The sequence below is a fragment of the Watersipora subatra genome, chromosome 3, assembly GCF_963576615.1.
Source record: "Watersipora subatra chromosome 3, tzWatSuba1.1, whole genome shotgun sequence".
Lineage (NCBI taxonomy): Eukaryota > Metazoa > Bryozoa > Gymnolaemata > Cheilostomatida > Watersiporidae > Watersipora > Watersipora subatra.
Genome location: NC_088710.1, coordinates 1,995,232 through 2,019,162, shown reverse-complemented (window position 1 = coordinate 2,019,162; position 23,931 = coordinate 1,995,232). Strand labels below are relative to the sequence as shown.

Here is a 23,931-nt window from a genome sequence, read left to right as displayed (position 1 = left end):
ATTCCCATTTCACCGCTAATAGCCTGCGGTGCTGTCGCCGGTGCTTTGCGACATATATGGGAACCAGGCTTAATTAAGTTAACGGTTAGATGCTAGAATGGTTTAGAATAGCTTAACTCATGATTTCATTTCGGATGCTTTTTAGGATAAAAATGTTAATGTTCGCATACAAAGTGCTGTTGAACACAGACTGTCAGCTTCTGGCCTATTGCAGAGATGTTGACAGACTTAATGACGGATTTGGTGACAAGATGGGCTGCTTTATTCAGTGGGTTTGCACTTTCCTTGGAGGAGTCGCACTTGGTTTCTCCGTTACCTGGAAACTAATGCTGGCGGTATTGGCAGCTATTCCAGGCCTGATTATAATAACAGCTGTTATGGGGCGGGTAAGCAACCTTTATCCTATAATGCCCTTTACCCATTACTCAATTATAATTCTATTAGATAACCAAAAGCTCATAAGTTCTCACATGCTAACTGCGTTTTCATGAGCGCAAACACTTTCGAAAAGAAAAACACGTTCTCTGGAGATAAGGTCATAGCAACTTTTTTGACTTTGCTATGCTGATTCTCTATTACTGGTCTTGATGCTGATCCCCGTTTGCTGCCAACTGTATGCAAACTGAGATTTTTAGAGTAATCCTTGGCGTAAAAAGACTCGGAAATTTTCATATGAACATAGTTAATGAACTTGAAGCCTTTAGTTGAATATTTAGACAACTTCGATGATGGCCACCACACTGTCTTGGTTGAAAATGCGCTGAAGAAAATACCTTGTTCTCTCAACAAAATATTTTGTAGATTGTGCGAAAACTTGTTCAGAAAGAGATGCGAGCAAGCGGGCGATCTGGTAACATTGCTGAAGAAATCTTTAGCTCTATACGAACCGTTGCTGCCTTTGGAGGAGAGAAGAAGGCAGAGGAGAGATATGCCAACAGCCTAAAGGGGGCTGTGTCTGGTGGCGTGAAAAAGTCAGCAGTTGGTGGCATGACAGGTGGCATATTCTGGTTCATTTTATATTGCATCATAGCTCTGTCCTTCTGGTACGGCGGAGTGCTTATGACGTCTGAATGCCTCAAACCTGGGGCCATCCTCCAGGTCGGTATCTAAAAAAACCTCTACACTCATCTCGCATTATATGGATGACTAATTTTTGGGTGAATATTTATTTCATCGACATTGCCATTCATTCATTTCTTTGTCGGTTGAATCGTTTACTGCACTTCATCACCTCGTCGCATACACAAACCCTATTGTTTGTTGTGATGTCGCTCTGGTTTGTTGTGATGCCCATTACTATTGTTATAACGAAGCCCCCCCCCCCTTCCGACGACTCAAACAACACATCTCAGGTGATCTATTAAGTTAGCAAAGCCTTACATGCAACGCCACATTGAAAAACAGGAGTTGTCCATACAATCAGTGAGCAAATTTTTCCCATTGTAAATGCTGTAGGTCGAGGGGAGGGGGGGGCGTGGGGCTGTTACATTTTTTACTGGTTTCTGAATGTAATTAACATCACTGCAAGTTTTAATTTCCATTCTGAATTTTCATTCTGAATTCCATTTGTGAAAACTGCCATAGAAACTAGGAGCAGTGATACACTACACCTTCCATGTATTTCATGGGTCACCCCACTCCACTGAGTGGGCATCTCATCAGTGAGGCGCCCCGCTCGTGGATTTCCCCACTCAACGGCCTGGAGCACTGCCAAGGCCGATCTTCTCATGCACTGGGGGTGTACCTTGGAACATTAGCACATATGTGGCTGGGGGAAACGTCACTGCGCTTTCATAGGGTTTGAACCACACTCTCTTTTCTTGCAGGTGCTCATGGCTGTCATGGTTGGTTCCATGTCTCTCGGCAATGCTGCCCCTCTCCTAGACAGCTTCTCTAATGCCAGAGCGGCAGCCGGAGTGCTCTATGAAACTATTGATGCGGTAAGATTTTCTAAATATGTCCAAAGACCTTGGTCTGTAACTTCTAACTGAGTTTCTATATTATCTGACAGCTCTGGTCAAATTTGTCTATATCTCAGCTACAACTATTACAGGAAGTGGAGATAGACAGCAACTCTGATGAAGGACTGAAGCCAGAGAGTTTAGAAGGAAACATTGAGTTTAGGGATATACATTTCAGTTATCCGTCAAGACAGGATGTGAAGGTATAGAATCAGATTAGAGAATAATTATAGAGCTCATTGACTAATACCTATGTTTGTCACTATGGCCAGTCAGTTAGAGATCATTGTTGTAACGGCATCTCTACTGTGTCATGTCTTTCATGCAAGCAGCTACATCTCTATTAGCACTAGTGCCCCCTGGCAGTCCAGTGTGCTGCCGTAAGAGATCGTTACATGTGCTGACAAAGCGCCGAGTATAACTATGAGCACAATCTTTACTATAATAATAACTAGGGCTGTCCGATATGACACCACTTGCCAAAACGATATATTGGCCCTGTGAGCTATCGATATCGGTCAGTATCAAAACTTTGGAGTTATGCTCTCGATATAGATTGTGATGTTTCACCAAAAAACAGAAATACAAGGGCGATAATCGTGTCCAAATACAAAAAAATTAGGATTTGTCTTTTCTCTCTAACTGTATTTAAGAAACTTTTATGAAACATTTTTTCTACCTCGCTGGTCCATTTCTAGAGGATTCTCAAAGATAAAGGAAATCCGCGGTGTAATGGAGGTCACCAGGAATTATTCTTTTGCTATGTACAGGCTTTCCGTAATCCGCTAATAAGCTTGCTGGGCATAACTATATTGCTGTCCGTTAAGCAACTCATTGTTTACATGGAAAGCTAAGGATTACCTTTTGCCTGCCATATAAAGGCAAGCCTTGCCACAGTTGTGTTCAGGACAAAGGATAACTTCAGCACAGAAACACTGGTCCTCACTCGCACTACGCTGCTAGTAACAAAAATCTTGCTCGTCTGTATGGACAGATAATTAAAGTTTTATGGTCAACAGAATAAACGTATAGACACTCATTCCAATCATCAGTTATACTCGTTTGGAAATCCATCAAGACGTTCCACGCGGGCTTGCAAATAAGTTTTCAGGAACTAGTGTTGTGCCGATATTGAGGCACATAAGCCGGCGGTAATCAATGTTGTTTCTGCCAATTAAACACAGATATTTATCGTCTTGACATGATATCGAAAATGTCGATATACCCGATTACAAAATCGACTTACAAAACGCCCCAAAATGATATCGTCCCACACATACCCATCATGCAATATCGTTTTATCATGCAGTACTAATAATAGCCGTGTCAGTCACCACGCTAAGAGCGTTAGGAAAAGCAATTACACCACACGGAATCGAACCTGGATATTCAAATTTTAAGCCAAGCACTATCACTGCGCCGCCTTGCTGCCAAACGGAATACTTATGCATAGAGTTATTACATATGATGATCTCTCATGGCACATGCACTATGTTTCCATGACACGCATGACGGGCATCGTGCAGCTTTGGAGTTGTAAGCAAGTTGCGTTACTGTGCGATTAAGTGTTTCTATAGACATTTAAATAATGTGAGTTAACTCCGGCGCCTTGTTGAAAAAGGGCAAGGTATTGTATGCTATAAGTACAGTAGTTATACAGTAACTATAATACAGTACAACAGTAAGCTATATTTAATAATTAGCAACGCAGTTAGTGACGCACGTATTAGCGGCGCAAATATATGAAACTCAATCGTAAAAGCCCAAACGGTAGTATCGAAAATATTTAAAATTCAACAGCTGGCTCGGTATATTAATGCGCAACATTCCAAGTGCTGTTTCATTATTCGCAAGCATGATGGATTCGATAGAGTTTTGCGAATCGAAAAACTGGCTTAGCTTGCGGATTTATGCCATTTCAATGATATGGTTAACTTGGGGATTGGCTCAAATTTGCGAATCATGCGCCGTCATGGAAACATAGTGATTAGACTGCAGGTGTACTAGTTATCCTTTAAAGCTGGAAGACAGTTGTATGGGTAGAAGAGTGTTGGGCTACTAAAATGAATGTGCCTTGTTGAAAGGGCTCTTTTAACCTGACCTCTTACCCTGACCTCTGTCTATTTATCTCTTCGCTTGTTCTGTCATAAGCTCATAATCTACATCATTCAGAGTCTTTAGAAAGTGTTACAATGCTAAATAGTGCACCTGGTTAGAGAGTCAATCTATTGTGATAGATGGAATGAGTTCGAGCCCCAAGCAATGCAATATTTTTATCGGATTGGCACTATTACTCAGAGGCTTTGTAAGGTGGTTGATCAGCTCAGTTGGTTAGAACATCGGCTTAATAAGCTGAATGTATCACATTTGAACCATATATTAGCCAATATTTTAGTCATGTCATTACTTGCTTGCACAGAATCTTGCGATTGCATGAAAATTCCGTTTAAATGACTAGGGATAATAAAGAAAATACTTGGAGCAATCTGTTCTGTTTTAATTTTAATTATAAATAAGCTGAATGGTAGGCTTTGTTTTGCCCTTTTGAAGGTCAATGGCTGTTAGTGGTAGTAATTTGTTTAATTCGTTATACAATCTAAAAACTCATGACGACTGCTCATATTCATGTGTTTTCCAAATGATTATGTAAAGCATGAAACAAATGCATTATACACACGTATGCAAAACACTAACTGAATGGTGAGATAACCACTAAGCAGAGGTTTTATCCTCATTTTCATTAGAGACAAATGCTTGGTGGGGTAGCCTTAGGGTGGTAGGAGCTAAAAGATGTGTAGGTTGGGGCGGTGGTGGAGACATCCATATTACTGTCACTAACACTAAGGAACCTTTATTCACATATATTTTTACATTTTCATTTTTGATATTATGATTTTTTTAAATATTTACCGCCAGTCTCTTGGCATTCACTTGCGAAGCTGCAATGTTTTGTTATCACTCACATTTCACATGTTTGAAACTCGTCTGGCGTAGAGTACAACATATACTGAAAAGTTTGTATTTTGTGACGCTCGTATAAACATACATGTATTTGGCTGGACAAGGTGGCATAGTAGGACATTTCTTTTTGTTCCAGATTTTGAACGGATTAAACCTATCAGTGACAAAAGGACAAACAGTGGCTTTAGTCGGAGAGAGCGGCTGTGGGAAAAGTACAACCGTACAGTTGCTCCAGCGCTACTATGACACAGTCAAAGGACAGGTCAGTCTTTTTTACTAAATAATGAGATTTCAATCACACTAAAACTATACTGGAATATATCAGCTTATATAAATCGTATGATTTCAAATTCCCTTCTATTATTTCTTATTGATACAAACTGTTTCGATCAAGATTGTCTTCCTTTTGCAAATTAATGTCAAATAATTTAAATGGCTTGAAGATGCTTGTTGTTTCTGGATCAGTCAACGACATGAGAGAATAAAGGGAAGAATTCAAGTTGAATACTCTTGTAACAAAAGTTTATCCTCAAATGATAGTGGAAGTAAAAATCTCTTATCTTATGAAAGATTGGAAAACACTTAGATACACAGCGTGATGAAATACTGCGTTTTTATTGGTAGAAAGGACATCCAATAACAGTGAAATATAATTAGCTAAGTATCAAGCTCATCACTGCCTATCTAGTCTTCATACACAAGCAACGAGTATGGAACTCTGCCATGTCACGATTAAGGCCCGAATATGACACATTATCTTGTCTCTGACTCTGCCTCCACCTCCCTTTCCCTCTCTTCATCTCTCACTTTCTCCTTCCTTTCTCCTTCCTTTCTCACTCTAACTCTCTCTCCCTTTCTGTTTCTCTCTTTCTCTGTCTCTTTTTCTCTCATTCTCGCTGTCTCTCTCTTTACCTCATTTCCTCTTTCTCCCTCTCTTACTCCCTCTCTCCTTTCCTCTCTCACCCTCTCTTTCCTTCCCTCTCTCTCCCTCTCTCTCCCTCTCTCTCCCTCTCTCTCTCTCTCTCTCTCTCTCTCTCTCTCTCTCTCTCCCTCTTTCTCTCTCTCCCTCTTTCTCTCCATCTCTCCTTCTCTCTCTTTCCTTCCCTCTCTCCCTCCTTCTCTCCCTCCCTCTCTCCCTCCCTCTCTCCCTCCCTCCCTCTCTCCCTCCCTCCCTCCCTCCCTCTCTCTCTCTCTCTCTCTCTCTCTTTCTCTATCACCCTCTCTCCCTCCCTCTATCTCTCTCCCTCTCTCACTGTTAGGACAGTTCTGTAGTAAAACCAATTCAAAGCATTTAGAAAAAAAGTGTTTATATTGTTTTTGAACACTGTTCCCTATTTATGGATTTGTGGCTACATACCATGGTTGTGGAATATGCAGGTGCTTATAGATGGAAAGGATTTGAAGGATTATAATCTTTCTTCTCTCCGCAACTTTATGGGAATAGTTGGCCAAGAACCTGTGCTATTTGCTGCTTCCATTGGTGACAATATTAGACTGGGAGCCAAGTATGGAGAAGAAGTTACACAGAAGCAAATAGAGACTGCCGCTAAAGAGTCTAACTGTTATGATTTTATCAGCGCTCTGCCTAAGGTATGTCTGACAGAGTACCAGCACTAATCTGCTGTGCGCTGTCACTATGGCGTTGTCAACTCTGCTGTTAGGAAATTCAAATATGTAAACCCAGGATTCAAGAGTCAGTCACTTTTTCAACTGTAGTAGATCAAAGTATCTGGTATAGCAGTGAATGCCCCCAATAGCTAGTGTTTATAAAGTTACATAACATGCCAAGAAGGTCCCTATCTAGATACAGCCATGGCGGCTAATAAATGGGTTACTGCTTCTGGTAGGCTTTGAAACCATAGTGATCTACAAAACATTATTGCTTCATTGTCGGTTTTAGGTCAGCGAAACTTAAAGTTCATTTGATGAACCTACTTAAAAATACCCCAGCCACCCTCATATCTAACTCCAATACTTTAAAATCTGAGAATCAGCAAGGTTGTTGCCAGGTCATAACATATCCTCATAAACATTTTCTTCTCCTCCAATACTCTGAGAGAGCACAACTATAGAAATCCTTTTTTCAAATGTTCAAATTACTGACTGCTCTTCTGGTTAATTCCTATTTCCTGAAAGAATTTTACTCCATATTAGAGCGCGTTGTGCAGGTAATCTAGAAATCATACACATTTCTATTGTTCTGTTGTTACCCAAGCAGTACTCTGGTCATTCAAGGCTAAACCCAGACTGTGGATCAGACATATTGTTTTTTCCTAGTTTATAAACCATTCGGTATCAGAAACGCTGCAAACTAAAGGCCACTTGCAGAAGCTGGTTTACTTGTTTAACTGTTTAAAATGAAATTAAGTAGCTTGTGATCAGTTACTCAGTCATACCGGGCAGATACAGCATGAACTGCTCAGAGGCCAGATGCTACTATCTCTCTCTCTCTGTCTCTCTGACTATGCTTGTATCTCTACAGCGGAGACACTTGTGCAGTGGTATCTCACTACTCTCTCAGCGCTGTCACATGATCAGACAAGTGGGTCGAACTTGCTGGTACGCAACTAATACGGTAGCTTGCAGGCATTAATTTTTTTACGAGATGTTATAGTTGAAAACTTGATTTTTTAGATATAATGCTCTTCAATTGCTCAAATTTCAAGTGTCAATACAATACAAACTTCTTGAGAATACTTACCAGGCGTGAGAAACTTCTGCAGTTAGTTGCATTTAGTGAACTCTAAAATTAACAATGGATTCCAGGTTGCTAGGGCCTGCAGAAATTCTTGCAGCCCATCAATTTGAAATAATTTTGGAGCTGTTTCTGGTATTAAAAACCTGCCTTACATGCTGCGGCCTAGTTAACAAGCTATGCATCTACATTGTACCTACCATGCTTTTTTACACATAACTTAAGCAGTACAATGATATTTGAGGTAGGGGTCTGACTACACAATAAATTTAGTTGTCATGAGGTTGGGTCTGATTAAACAATAAATGTAGTTGTCATATGAGGTTGGGTCTGACTACACAATAAATGTAGTTGCCATATGAGGTTGGGTCTGACTACACAATAAATGTAGTTGCCATATGAGGTTGGGTCTGACAACACAATAAATGTAGTTGTCATATGAATTTGGGTCTGACTACACAATAAATGTAGTTGTCATATGAGGTCGGGTCTGACAACACAATAAATGTAGTTGTCATATGAGGTTGGGTCTGATTAAACAATAAATGTAGTTGTCATATGAGGTTGGGTCTGATTACACAATAAATGTAGTTGTCATATGAGGTTGGGTCTGACTACACAATAAATGTAGTTGTCATATGTGGTTGGGTCTGATTAAACAATAAATGTAGTTGTCATATGAGGTTGGGTCTGACTACACAATAAACGTAGTTGTCATATGAGGTTGGGTCTGACTACACAATAAATGTAGTTGTCATATGAGGTTAGGTCTGATTACACAATAAATGTAGTTGTCATAAGAGGTTGGGTCTGACTACACAATAAATGTAGTTGTCATATGAGGTTGGGTCCGACTACACAATAAAGGTATTTGTCATATGAGGTTTGGTCTGACTACACAATAAATATAGTTGTCATATGAGGTTGGGTCTGACTACACAATAAATGTATGGTAGTTGTCATATGAGGTTGCTTCTGCCACCATAGTGCTAAACTAATTTGATAGGATAAAATGGGTGCCCAATAAAGTGATTATATTTTTTGAAAATACTTTTGGTGGCAGTCAGAATGTCTACAACATTTCCTTCATAAATACACGCAGTATGTATGGTTTGAGATAGGAAGGAGACTGAGTTTATTCTATAAATGAGACCAAATATGGAAATTACCAGATTTGGTCTCATAATTACGATCACTGCTGTAAAAACACTTTTGTTTCTTCTCAACCGGCCAGCATCTTTTTTATAATTAGGAACTGGGTGTTTCTCACGGGAAAAAATAGCCTTGTTTGCCTAGCTACAATCAATTGTTTGTATTATCTCACCAGAACCCGTTATCGCTCTTACGTGTTGGCACACCCACGGCATACCAACTGCCCCCTTTGAATAATACGTAATACCACGAGCTTACAGCATGATTTCGTGCACCTTATCTTTACACCCAGAAGGCACCTTAGTATAAGTTGTGCTACTGGAGACATACTTTGATCTCTACGCTTCCACCTCCCCTTCCAAGGTGTTTAAAACATTTCAGCTATGATTACCACCCAAACAGCAGTGTCTACCTGTTAATGTTTGTCTATCCGCTAGTGTTTGCTTACCTGTTAGTGTCTGCCTACCTGTTAGTGTCTGCCTACCTGTTAGTGTGTCTACCTGGGAAAGTGTACCTAGCAGTTTCATAGCCCAATAGACACATTTTAGCATTGTCAAAAACATTGAATTTCGTTGCCACTGCTTTCCCGGTTACCAGCCCATGCAATAGTAGTAGATAATTTTTAAGACAAGTCTAGCCAAGTGCTGTTTTCATCCACTAATAGTTTATGATTTGTTGGCGTGTGTGACCTTCCTGCATACCAGCTTGGATGTTTTAATCTCTATGGATTGTTGCGCAAGTTCAGGAGTTTATCAAAAATATTGCAGTTTTCTTAGCTGCGGTCAGTTTGATTTGTGACCTTCAGTTCGATAACCCCAGTTATCTGTTGATTTTGTACTGCAGTTGTAGAGAGCTTAGGTACTGTAAACAGCTGGTTGTCATGCTGTCAGACCTGCCGTTAGTATGTTCAGATACTCTTATCTCCATCTTCAACTATATTTACCTATTGAGATAAAGTTTTCTTACGAAACTGGAACCTCAGAAGTGCTCTTAATGTTTCGAGTACTTCAGTTTCGGCCATTAAGTTGCATTTACACCAGGATGATTTATTGGAGTTGCTTGCTTGGTACAAAGCAATAAAGGTTGTGAAAACGACTCCGTCCTAGTCGCTAACACAAGATCGGTGAAATGCTGCTCACCAAGTTTATACACTTTTGATGGCCGTCATTGCAGAGTACAACATTGAATTGATCAATCATATCACGCATTAATAACAGCTATGAAAATACATGCAAATGAAAGGGATATCGATGCTGTATGTCATTGGCTTAACAGGTGTTTTTAGCTAAAAACTCCATTTTGTATTGTCAGAGTTTGGTGATAAGTGATCAAAGTAGAATGAATATCAATGTTGTATTTCATTGGTTAAAAATGGCGACCTATTTAGTCTAGTCGGAACTTGAGTTAGTTTTTTGTAAAGTCTTTGTGAAAATTGTATTTCAAATCATAAACAAACTAGAAGCCATTCCAACTCTTACTCTCAGTGAAAACACAACTCCAACTCTCTCAGTGGAAACACAACTTCAACTCTCTCACCTTAAACACAACTCTGAAAATTCACTTTGCGTAAACGCCTCTTATGCCTGACAGAATGAAGCGCCTTGAATATGGCTTACACGGCTGCTGTGAAAGCAGAGTACATTTTTGTTTTGTCCTTGTGAAGGTCAACGGCTGGTTGTATGGCTAACTCTCTGTAGCTCGTTGAAAATCAACTCAGCCTTGTCATTGCTTCATACATTTCATGCATTACTATCCTCGCTACAGTATCACTTTGTTTGTACAGTGGCACCGTGTCAAGGTCAAATTACTAGTATCTTTACCCTTATGATACAATATGAGAGTGAGTAACTCTCATATAGAAAAATACTATGAAGCTTCCTCTGTATGTCTGACACATTTATCTATTTATATATTTATTATGATGTCCTAAAATATAGTAATTTACATAGAAATTTTTCTGATGGTTTGAATCCATCTTGGTTTAATCTATTTGGCTGAACAATGCTATTGTCAAAATGTTGCTTCACGCTGAAAACATTCATTCATCACAACAAAGATTCATATTAAAGATTCATATTAAAGAAACGATATGTATTTATTGGACTTTTTTCTGTGACAATATAGCAATGGCTCGACTGAAATCAGATGTTTGGCCAGTTTGTTTGGTACTTTCACACCGGTAGGCCAGTAACTATATCACGAGCCCGGCTAATTTAATTCATGTTCCATATGCCTATACTAAAGGTGTGCGAGTGGTAAAATGTTAAAAAGCATCTATTGTAGAACCGGATTGGAGATGAGTAATCGTTTAGTCCGACACAATAATTACCTTATTGTGTCTTGTGTTGTAAATGTACAAACTTGATTAGTTTGTTATTAATAGCGATATCTGTAGTGGTGATATTAGCTATCAATCTCATTGGTCTGTAGTCGGTCCAAGGTTTTTGTCTCCTCTTGTTTGTCAATTCCTTCTTCTCCAATCTCGTCTTTCAAGTGCACCTCCACTCCATAGCTCTTGGGCCAGATGGTGTCGTAATTGCACGCTACAACAAGATCACTTTCACAAAATCTGCAACCGTGGGTTGCCTCTTCACATCGAAAGTTCGTGAGCAAATTCATTAAAAATCTCTAGCATACATCAGATGGGTCTGTTCTAAGATGAGCATTCAGTTACCATAGACTGAAAATACTACAATATTTATGAAATTTTTAGACTACAGTTTTAATGTTGGGGTCACCGCGGATACCCTCATCCTCTGTCGCCGGACCTAATTGACTCGGTTAGTACCCAATCAAGGCAATAACCTTCAAGAACCTTCAACAACCTGTGTACCCCCGGTCGTAAAAACGTCCGGGGTACACAATTAGAACCCAACCCACTCACATATCCTCCACTCGTGTAACTTCTACTGCCACTTACTTTTTGGTAAAAAATTCTCAACACAGAATAGTTGACGGGGGTTTTTTGCTATTATATAATTTAACTAACAATTATGTAATAGGAGAATAACAAGGAGTTTTCTGAAATGCAATCAGTGTAAATCATTACAGTCAATGAGTGTACAATGAGTGAATAATGAGTGGTCAATGAGTGAACAATGAATGGACAATGAGTGGTCAATGAGTGGACAATGAGTGTACAATGAGTGGGCCATGAATGGACAATTAGTGGTCCATGAGTGGAAAATGAGTGAACAATGAGTGAACAATGAGTGGGCAATGAGTGAACTATGAGTGGTCAATGAGTGGTCAATGAGTGAAGAATGAGTGGGCAATAAATTAACAATGAGTGGTCAATGAATGGACAATGAGTGGTCCATGAGTGGACAATGAGTGGGCAATACACTTACCATTAGTAATACCTCATGATAAGTTACAGTGTGGTAACTATATTTACGATCGAGAGGATTTTTTCCTCCTACGTTGCGATGACAATAAATAAAATACTAAAAAATAAATAGAGTAGTTGAAATCACACATTGCTTCGAGAATATTAGTTTAATTCATACGGTAGAAAGGTTGTTAATTGAAGTAAAACCTAAGTATGAATCATACTAGTTCTCTGTATCTCTCGGGTAAAGGAGAATTTGAGAATTTTAAACAATCGGAATCATTACCTTTCTGCTAAGAACTTGTCAAGGGTGAACAGGTGACGGAACGTCCTGTTCCGTTTGCTGTTATCTAGTTAAACTGGAAATAAGATATTTTAGTAATAGGCACGACAATAACATTATGGTTTATAAAATAGAATCAGTCCCAACTCTCTAATATTTCCTGTTATGGACAGCTTGAAGTAGACATTGAACAGTCACATGCTATAGGTGGTACCTCATGCTCACCCTTAGCTAAAGGGCAATTGTCAACTCATGACAACCAACAGAATAAACCAAACAAATTGATGCACCAGTCGCCAGAATGGTGTGAATTAGTCACTTGTGATTGGCTGCAACCGGACACTCAGGCAGTTAAGAATGATCGCACCTACTTCCTATCCTTTAACTGTGTTTACTGACAGTCATGTTGTGACTACAGGGTTTTGATACAATGGTTGGTGAGCGTGGAGTTCAGCTGAGTGGTGGACAAAAACAGAGAATCGCCATAGCCCGAGCTCTTATTAGGAATCCAGCTATTCTGCTACTTGATGAGGCTACATCAGCCCTTGACACCCAGAGCGAGGCCACTGTTCAGATTGCATTAGATAGGGTACGTATATGTATACACTAAGGTGAAATCCAATTATACATGTGTAATGTAGTGTAGCTACCGTGTCCGCTGTTTCTGCATTGGATTGTTTTCTACCTACAGGCTAGCAAAGGACGTACGACGATTGTTATTGCCCACCGCCTGTCAACTGTGAAAAATGCAAACAAAATCTATGCATTCAACAAAGGAGAAGTGTGCGAGGAGGGCACCCACAGTGAATTGATGGCCAAAGAGGGGATATATTATGCTCTGGTTATGAGACAGCAACAGGAACAGAAAAAAGAAGAGCAAATGGAGCAAGAAAAGGTGAGTTCACTATAGGGCAGGCTTTTTATAGGTACAATACATCCTACATTATGGCTGGTATGGACATGATCTATTGGCTCAATAGTTCATTAAGAAGACAAGTCCGACTTCAAGTCTTAGCATAGCTTCTATACTTACTCTCAATTTAATAGAGTCGCCCTCAGATAGCTGATGCTGTGGAGTACATCTGTGGCATTCAAATATATTAGCAGACGGAGCGAGTTTGCAGCATCCTTTCCTGATTATCAGTTCTCTTCTCTCTCTCAGCCTTTTGCTATTCTAAGTGACTGTACGCAGACTCTCACAGGCATTTACAATACGTTGATGTGGAAAGCTGGAGAATTTGTAAAGCATCAGAAGTATGTTAGAGCTTTAAAATCCCAGTGAAGGTATATTTTGCTCTGTAGAAAAGCAATGTTTTGATTAATTACAACACAGAAGCCATATGATATCATTAGGAGCATATGTAACCTTTATGTCCTTTGGTGGTGCTCTGAGCCTCTTCTTTATTGATTAAAAGCTTGTTAGACCGATACTTACTTGTCACATAGGCAGCATAGGCAGCATAGGCAGCATAGGCGGGTATGAGAGACGGCACACTTCCAGCGTGTCACTAACAAAACTACGCTGAAATAGGAATGATTACAATGCAAGCAAGCAATTTTGTCTTTGCTCGCAGTATCACTTCCAACATAGGTTTGGTCCAAGTAAAAAATATTTTACATTTATTGGAGGTATTAAATTGAGATCAGCATACTCCTCTTGCAGCTTTCCAGCCGACCGTCCTCTCCCACCTCGGAAGAAAGTGGCAGTATTGCAAGTGTTGAAGCCACTATCCCTCACAAGATGGAGAATGGCAACGTAAGTAGGCTGCCTACAAGTTTGTGGAGAACTTAGTATTTACCCACCTGTTAGCGTCTGCCCACCTGTTAGTGTGTGCCTACTTGTTAGTGCATGCCTACCTGTTAGTGTGTCAACCTGTTACCTCATTTGATCAGAGGCAAAGACAAACTGGTATAGATAATGACCTAAAATACTATGTGATTTAAAGGTTAACGGACAGCAGAAATTTCTATTGCAGCAGCAGATAACGTTACTGATCGGCAGTTTAATAATATTTATGTGTAATTTCAACCAAATACCAGGTATATCAACATTTTCAAGTCGTGAACATAGACAAAAAGATGGAGAATGGTGACGTAAGTTGACTGCCTATTAGTTTGTGAAGAACTTAGTGCCTGCCTACCTGTTAGTGTCTTCCTACCTGTTAGTGTCTTCCTACCTGTTAGTGTGTGTCTACCTGTTAGTATGTGTCTACCTGTTAGTATGTGTCTACCTGTTAGTATGTGCCTATCTGCTAGTGTGTGTCTACCTGTTAGAATGTGCCTATCTGTTAGTGTGTGTCTACCTGTTAGTATGTACCTACCTGTTAGTGTGTGTCTACCTGTTAGTATGTGCCTATCTGCTAGTGTGTGTCTACCTGTTAGTATGTGCCTATCTGCTAGTGTGTGTCTACCTGTTAGTGTGTGTCTACCTGTGAGTGTGCGTCTACCTGTTAGGGCGTTCCAACCTGTTAGCGTGTATTTACCTGTTAGTGTGTGTTTACCTGTTAGTATGTGCCTATCTGTTAGTGTTTGCCTACCTGCTCATGTGTGTTTACTTGTTGGTGTATTACCTCTTAGTGTGTGCCTATCTTTCAGTGCGTTCTTACCTGTTAGTGTGTGCCTACCTGTTAGTGCGTGCCTACCTGTTAGTATGTGCTTACCTGTCAGTGTGTGTCTACCTGTTAGTGCATTCTAACCTGTTGGTGTGTGACTGTTCACCTGTTAGGATGTGCTTACTTGTTAGTATGTGCCCACCCGCTATAGTGTGCTTACCTGTTAGCGTGTGTTTACCTGTTAGCATATATCTACCTGTTAGTATGTGCCTACCTGTTTTCTCATTTGCCCAAAGGTAATGACAAACCTGTATAGAAAATAACGTAAAACACCTTACAGCACCTAATCGGCCTAACCACAAAAACACCAAAACACCTAACAAAGACCTAACTCCAAAAATGTGACCTAACAGCACAAAATCTTATTCCGTTAACAGTAGCATACATAATAACATGTAACATTACAGATTGGTGTTTAAATACTGTTTTTGTGTAGTTTTGACTAAATACCAGGTATATCAACATTTTAAAGTTGTGAAAATGGACAAAAAGATTGGAATTTTTGAAATATATAGACCAAAACGGCTGCAACATTATATAATTATTTTAAAGTCAGTCAGTTTTTAACTAGATTTTTCTTAAGTTTTCTGCTCAAAATTCTTATTCATGAATACAAAGCGCTAATAGGTTTTAAACAGATGACTTCCAAATATAACCAATTTTAATAGACAATCTTGTTTAATTTTCTATTGTGGTGAAAGAAGGGGTTCTTACTAGTCCACTCCACAGGATGCACGTCTGTTCTGATTGGTTTAATTCTACACACATAACCACCGCTCGAAAGTTAATGAGGGATTTATAAATACTGCGCAAACGTTTTTGGTATTTGTGAAATCTGTTTCGACCTTGCGTCATAATCATCTGCCATGCCGGGTAACCAAAATTTGTAGTGTGGCAACTAAAATAGGAGTAATATATTAGAAAGGTGGCCAACAGAAGTGATTTTGTCTTACATTCACCCATTGGCTAATCATTGCCATTGACACCATATATCATACGTGTCCTTATTAAGTTTTACTGAAAAAATGAATTTATGTCAGTTTGGAATGTGAATCGCAAGTGCTTTTCTTTTCAAAACTGGGTTTTTGTTTTTCTAACATCAAAATTATTGTTGAAAAATGAGATATCATGATTACATTGGTATACATTGCTGTAATTTTAAATGCTGTCAGTTAATCTTTAATGGATTGAAACAAATATTTCTCTTCATCATGCATGGTTGTGAGGTGTTACTTGGCCTGAAAATCTTACTATCTAATAGTGAATGCATACCTACTATATGATTTAGCTACATAATCATCAAAAGTGTCGCTATGGAAACCAAACTTATAAGGCCTGCGTCGCTGTCATTACTTACAAGTAGATGTGATATCTACTCATAATTTTGTGACTTTTACTAACATTTTCATGTTAATACTAGCTGTGCCTTCCAGCGTTGCCCGGGTATTAAAAATCAGCTTATAAACAATGAGAAGTGATGAGAGTTGCCTACCACTTGCTGTTAGTCTGGCACAATGCCAATGGAAAATAGTATTAAAAATCAACTTACAAACAATGAGAAGTATCGAGAGTTGTCCGTCACTTGCTATTAGCCTAGAACAATGAGAATGGAAAATTCCAGTAAGCTAGTAAATAAGCGCTGGTCTTCTAATGACGGTACGCCATGACCTTGCATCAGCGTTGTCCAGCTAGAGCTTATCTAATAATAGCTATAGCTGGAGTGACACACATACATACTTTGAGAAATATATATATATATATATATATATATATATATATATATATATATATATATATATATATATATATATATATATATATATATATATATAGATAAGTTTATGCTTATTCAACTTGTATAAAAATTAAGAATTTATGTTAATTCTGAACTCGCTAGGATAAGAGATATTTGGTTATGGAAACGTTTTACTTGCGTTAAACGAGTCTCTTCCCATTATAAATATACTTTTTAACATGACATTTGGTACAATTCTTTGCAGTAACTATGGCATATAATTGTTTAAAAAAATTAAGTTTTAATTTTATTTATTTTGTTACACTGTAATTTGTGGTGGATTAAGTTTGGAATTTTACAGTTTTCAAAAGCTGACGCTGCTAAGTTATCTTTCTTACCATTGTACACAGACACTATAAGATTGGGAGCAATGTCATTGTTAGACTAAAAACCTTGCCTTTTGGAGGCAGACAGGGTTTTCTGTTCATCAGTGGGTGCACAATGAACAAGTATGCCAGTGTTTCCCTGCAATATTTTGCTAACTTAGGAACCACACTCTGAACATATAGGCTTTAAGTCGACTAGTAACGTACTAAATACTAACATATTAAATTACAAATGACTAATCATTGAACGTTGCACCGACCTCATGTTCTGCATGACAGCAGTTTATAAGGTGAGCACCTTATTCTGTCTGAGATTCGCATAATAAAAATCACTTTCATTTTACAGGCGCAAGAGTCCGTCGAAGATCTACATTTATCAAATGACAGACCGGGGTCGAAAGTCAGGGGTTCATTCAGTTCGCAGGCTGCCGTAGACGAAAATGAGCTTCAAGCAGCAAACACTATCAGTATGAGAGAAATCTTGGAGTTGAATCGTCCAGAGTGGAATCTCATTGGTGTCGGCATCATCGCCTCAATCTTGCTCGGTCTTGTCCAGCCAGCATTCATCTACCTTCTGTCTCAGCTTGTAGCTGTAAGTAGTATCTGGTTGCATTCATGAATAAACTAGATGAGTGCTTGGCATTGCACTGATAATAAAACATTTTTGGACATAAAATTTATTTTTAATCAACATGTACAACATTTACTATTCTAACTTGTAAATGAAGGTATTTTTTTATTTCTGTGTATGTCTGGTCAATGCATAATTCAATTATTAGAAAGCTCAAGGCATAGTTACAAAAAGATTGCTGAAAAACATTTCTTACTTCTCATGTGACACATTCGTTCAAGATCTAAAACAGCTTATAAACTATTAGAGGTAATGTAGTTGCCATTGGTTAAGTTTCTTTACCCAATGAGTTTGAGTAACTTAAGCTAGTAACTTAAACTAGTCGAAACAATAAGAAGAGAAATTTCCGTCTCTCTGAAGCCAGCATTAGGAGAATGATTGCATCGATCTCTCATGCAATTATGATCTTCAAGCGTGCTAGCTGAAGCATGCTATTTTCACTAGTCGGCATTAGAGATTAGCAGGTGTAATAAGTATGCCCACAACTATTCCACAGTACTGCAAGTAGGCTGGATAGTTTCTAACTGAACTGGAAGTTCAACTTTAACTTTCTAATTGAACTGGAGTTTCTAAGTTCAATACCAGTTTGAAGCAGGCTTTTCATTCCTAGTTTAGCATTTTTAATCGCTGTAACTGAAAAATGAAGCAAAGAGGACAGACAAACAAACACTTACATTCATATAGTATATAGATAGGAGATAGGAAATAGATAGATGCATGTACAACTTCAGTTGATACATTCATATAGTATATAGATAGGAGATAGGAAATAGATAGATGCATGTACAACTTCAGTTGACATACAGCTCCAATCAATGCAGCTGATTAGTACTTCTTTTTTGGGATAAGGCAATACGTAGAAGTGAGATAAGCTGGAATATCGGTTACAGATTCCAACTTATCTCACTTCTACCCATCATATCACAAAATCTTTGAATACATTGTCTTATTTGTTCAACTCATTCCATAATTCCTGATTTTTTCTTCTCATTTTAATTTTTTTTCATGTAATGAAATACATCATTTTGTCAATGATTGCCAATCAATGACTACCAATACCAATAAAAAGTTGTACATACGTACTTCTGCTTTACGTTTCAAAAATTATTGTGTGCTCTGCAGGTGATATCCATCAAAAATCCTCAAACTCGAGATGCTGAACTAGCAGTGCATGTCTGCTGGCTTCTTTTTGTTGGTTTCTGTTTGGCCCTTTTCACACTCATCCAAGGCTTCACGATGGGCCTTTCAGGAGAGCGGATGACTCTAAGGCTTCGCAAGGAGTTCTTCTCCAGAGTTCTCAGGCAGGATATCAGTTACTTTGACAGAGATGAGAATGGTATAGGTCAGCTCTGCAGCAGACTCACCAAAGATACGTCACTGGTAAAAGGGGTGAGTTGTTACCGATGTAGGTCACTTGAAGCTGAGGATGGAATATGACAGGAATCAGAAACTGATATTGGAGTTATCTGCACCGGGCTGTACCGAGGCATCTGAATTGCTTGAGTAACCGTTAGCCTTCTCCTACCATTGACCGACCATTTGTACTAGTTTGTTAGTAGGAGTAACTTTTAAGTCTTCAAGGCTACTAGAAGACTAAAATAAGAAAATTTAGAGAGCACTATTTCTTCCTTTCTCAACTTTTCCAATTTACCCTTTTTTGAAATGATAATAAAGTGTTGAATCTTTGCTATGGAACTATTTTTCTTGCAGGCTACTGGAATAAGAATTGGCATCCTTGTTCAGCTGGCTGTTTCAGTCATTGGTGTGACTGTCATTGCTTTCGTAGCCATCTGGGAGTTAGCTCTAGTCATGCTCGTCTGCTTTCCTCTTGTCATAATAGCAGGCAGAATTCGTGCTCAAGTCAATGCAGGAAACTCTGCTAAAAAGTCCTCTGACGTTAACATTGGGGCCCAGGTATGGCATCAATAGGCACTATGCATTTTGGCACTTTTCATGGTTTTTCATCTTTCTCCAAAAAGTGTTCTTGTTGTTAGCAAATTTATTCTAATCGCTATGGTTACAGATTGCACAGGAAGCCATCAGCAACATGAGGACTGTTACATCCTTGAACAGACAGAAGTACTTTGAGGAGAAGTTCCGTCATCATTTTAAAAACCTTTACAAGTAAGAATAGTTCTTTCACACCATGTTGTTTTTATGATTTAAAGTAGCCATAGATGATGCAGTAGGTTAAATCTTGTTTCGCTACATTGTAGAGAGAATCTCAGCAGCACCTTCAAATTTGGGATTGCCTTTGCTACCTCTGCAAGTATGAATTTCTTCATGTACGCCGTTGCCTTCGGACTGGGTGGTTATTTCGTGGTTTGCGATTGCTTGCCATGGCGACAGGATTCTCTTCAATTCTCAAATATATTTAGGTTAGTATTGAACTGTTATGAGTATAGCTCTCTTATATAATTATATAGGTCAGTATTGAACTGTTAGAAGTATAGCTCTCTTATTTATATAGGTCAGTATTGAACTGTTAGAAGTATAGCTCTCTTATATATATATAGGTCAGTATTGAACTATTAGAAGTTTAGCTCTCTTACATGTGCTGTAGCTATTCAACTTGTGAACTTTTGATTACCTTCTGTTTTGTTGATGACTTAGGCCAAACAACTATTATACGATTTTATTTATTTGTTTACCCTTTTCAGGGTGTTTTCGGCTGTGACCTTCGGAGGTGTGGCTGCAGGTAGAGTTTTCTCTAATATGCCGAATTTTCCTCAGGCTAAGCTCGCCGCGGCAAATGTTAGAAACCTGCTCTCACGTGTCTCTCTTATTGATCCCTCATCTTCAGTTGGTGAGACTCCGGTCAGTATCAGATGCATGCCTTGCGTTGATCTCTTCTATTCCTTGGTCTTGTTTTCAGTTATTTCAAGTGAATATGTAATCAGTACACAACAGATCTTTACCACATCTACCGTGCCTGATGCTCTGGTCAATCCAATTTGGCTTGATCGACTATTTCAAACTTGTTTCAGACCAAGTGCGATGGGACAATACAGTTTAATGACGTCTTCTTCCATTATCCAACGAGAAAGACTGTGAAGATATTGAAAGGTCTTAGTTTCACCGTGGAAAGAGGAGAAATAGTGGCGCTGGTCGGAGCGAGTGGATGTGGTAAAAGTACCAGTATCTCTTTACTTGAAAGGTTTTATGACCCAATCAAGGGCAGTGTGGTAAGTCTATGAATTCTATGGATACCAACATTGTCCCAAACTAATCTATCTTGCTTTCATTTCATGTACAACAGATATTCATAACAAGTTCAACTAATTTTAGCTGCTAGATGGGAAAGATGTCAATGATCTCAACCTCAAATGGCTCCGTCAAAACCTCGGTATAGTTTCTCAAGAACCAACTCTCTTTGATGCTACAATTGCTGAGAATATTGCTTATGGTGACAATACCAGACAAGTGGAAATGGCTGAAATAATAGAAGCTGCAGTCAAATCCAATGCTCATGACTTCATCACATCCTTGCCAAGGGTATGTATCTACTTAGTACATCTCGTAAACATACAAATGTATTTATGCAAAATATTTGAAAAATTAACAAATATAGGTACTTGACAATAAGTGTTTTAATGTTGGTAGGGTTACGAGACCAATGTAGGAGCCAAGGGGACACAACTGAGTGGTGGACAGAAACAGAGAATCGCCATAGCCCGAGCTCTTATCAGGAATCCAGCTGTCCTACTACTCGATGAGGCTACATCAGCTCTCGACACCCAGAGTGAAAAAGTAAGAAATAATCGCAGGCTAAATTGTTAGACTTCACGCAAGCTTATCTGTTGAACTGTGTATATTCAAAGCTTTCATCAAATGTAAATGTAATTGCCTTGTATATATTTCACAGATAGTGCAGGCTGCATTAGATGAAGCCTTGAAGAATAGAAGTGCCATTGTCATAGCTCATCGACTGTCTACGATAAGAAATGCTGACAAGATAGGAGTTGTGAATAATGGAAAGGTGGTTGAACTAGGAACTCATGATGAACTGATAGCCCAGCGTGGTTTCTACTACAATCTAGTTAACAGCCAGCTATAGTTACATGTACTATCAGAGCCTTGTTAGTGTTTTTACTACTCAAAGTTGTCATGACAGAAATTGTAATTTTTTACTAAGAATATTTATTTTAAAACTTTATTTGTGATTTGTATATGTAGGCCTATTGATATATATTTTATTATGGCAATATATATATTCACAACAACCTTTTTTAGGAAAAACCATTTTTGTATATTTTTACGCGCAAATAACCTCAGTGGATTACTATCATGTTTTCAATGAATTATGGAATATCTGCGAGATGCTCTCACCTCGCCTTGTCTAATTTATTTCTTTAAAGCAAGAAGGCCATTGATTTGCTAGTTATTTTAGTAAGAAGTTTCTCTTCTGAACTTTTGACTTGATAAATTGCAACAAATATATTCTGGTCTAAATTGATGTTACTGAAATGATTTGGATGCTCTTCCTTCATTCTGTACAATCTCTCGTGGAAGCTCTCATGGCTCTTCTGGCTAACTCTGGCCATTGATATCGTCAAGTGTCGAAGTACCTGCAGGCACTCGCAGCGCTCTATGGTATGTACGGATAGTGGTATGGCATCAGTCTATTGTTTAACGATAACTGACATGGGTGTAGGCAATCCCTAGCAGTTCGGGTGTCATGTCTGATTTGCTTACTGCAAGCAGAGGCTGTGCATGATTTTAAAAAGACTTTTGCATAAAGAATGGCCGTGTAAACTCGCTTGGACATGTCTGAGTCCAGTGGCAAGGAAACCTCAACAACTGGAGACATGCCGAGTTGTAGAGAGCCATTTAAGGTTGGATGCCATTCCTGTACTACGGGTTGTCTTTTTAGGAATTGAGCCCCCCACTTGCTGTTCATTGGTTAAGCCATTAGGCCAGAGGTGCCCATTGTGTCAGTCGCGATCGACTGGTTGACCGCGAAGACATTGTGGGTAGATCACTTAGCCTACAGAATGTTTAAAATTGGTCACAAATTATTTTACAAATATAGTTGATGCTAACCGATACTTAACCTTGGAGTCATTCCATTATATTCATAAAGTATGGCACTGCAGTAAAAAAGAACGATGAAACCTAAAGGTTTTGTGAAACTTGGGTTATACAGCAAGAAATCTATGTTGCGTGCATCGTTGAAATTAAATACTTTTTATGTTTATGGGGCAGCCAATTTAGCGAGTAGGTTTTGACTTTTTCTCTCACTTTTTTTTAGTATTGCATTAATTTCACGCTAGCCTATCAGTAGAGTAGGAATAATCGAAATAAAAATGGCTGAAAAAGCTGGATTAATGGTAAGTAAAAAACCGAAAACCTACCTCTACCATGCAGAATGGGGAGATGACTTCTTTTTCATCCTGTCATTATCAAGGTGGGTTTACCTCATTCTGTCAGTCTACAGTTGCTTTACCTAAAAAAGGAAACGTGGAGCGCCATTTTCGGACTGTTCATGAAGACTATGACACCGAGTTTTCCCGAAATGTGAGCTAAGGAAAAAGGTGAAGGAACTAAAATTCCAGTTGTCCGGACAACAGTTATTTCTCACACAGCAAACCTCAAAGGCAAGGGCAGCCATTAAAGCATCATTCCAGGTGAGCCACTTAATCATTGAAAACAAGAAATCCTTCCAAGATGGAGAGATGGTAAAGGAAGCATTTGTTGAAGCAACCAACTTGTTGTTCAAAGAATTTAAAAATAAATCAGAAATATTAGCTTTGATCAAAGCTCTCCAGCTAGCAAGAAGTACAGTCACACTGCACAGTGAAGCCGTGGCTGAGGGTTTGACTATGCAACTTTGGGAGGACATCACATATTGTGAGGGTTTATCACTGCAGGTTGGCGAGTCTACGCAGCACAATTGTGCATTGTTTTCGGCTGAGGTTTACTGACATGACTGCAAAAGGAGATCTGCTAGCAGTCCAGCACACGAAAGAACACATGCAAGGAGAAAACATATTTCAGTGTTTTAAAAACTTTATCGAGAAACTCAGCGCCCGGTCTATAAATTGGTGTCCATCATCACGAATGGTGCACCCACCCAGGATTGGCCGGTCGAATGGATTTATCGCCAAGTGCAGAGGAGACGAAAATTTTTCGGACATTCTCAATAACCAATATATTATCTACCAAAAAGCATTATGCGCAAAAA

The 23,931-nt window shown here is 38.9% G+C and overlaps 1 protein-coding gene across 1 annotated transcript; it reads left to right on the top strand.

The window, feature by feature from the left end:
* The first annotated feature begins 828 nt into the window (after positions 1-828).
* Positions 829-22,203, top strand: LOC137389584 (ATP-dependent translocase ABCB1-like). The gene is made up of 18 exons (XM_068075635.1): positions 829-1,098; positions 1,827-1,940; positions 2,054-2,164; positions 5,059-5,184; positions 6,300-6,512; positions 12,802-12,972; positions 13,075-13,278; positions 14,047-14,139; positions 17,463-17,708; positions 18,870-19,136; positions 19,458-19,661; positions 19,771-19,871; positions 19,964-20,125; positions 20,408-20,564; positions 20,735-20,932; positions 21,036-21,242; positions 21,351-21,497; positions 21,613-22,203. Exons 1-18 carry the CDS (start codon positions 829-831, stop codon positions 21,802-21,804), a joined length of 3,183 nt encoding a protein of 1,060 aa, XP_067931736.1. The 3' UTR covers positions 21,805-22,203.
* The last annotated feature ends 1,728 nt before the right edge of the window (positions 22,204-23,931 follow it).

Bases quoted from the DNA above. Each gene is read 5' to 3' on its own strand.
- LOC137389584 (XM_068075635.1), top strand. From the start codon at position 829: ATGCGAGCAAGCGGGCGATCTGGTAACATTGCTGAAGAAATCTTTAGC. The intron at 2,165-5,058 runs GTATAGAATCAG...TTTTTGTTCCAG, and splicing joins CGTCAAGACAGGATGTGAAG to ATTTTGAACGGATTAAACCT. The intron at 20,565-20,734 runs GTCAGTATCAGA...AACTTGTTTCAG, and splicing joins CTTCAGTTGGTGAGACTCCG to ACCAAGTGCGATGGGACAAT.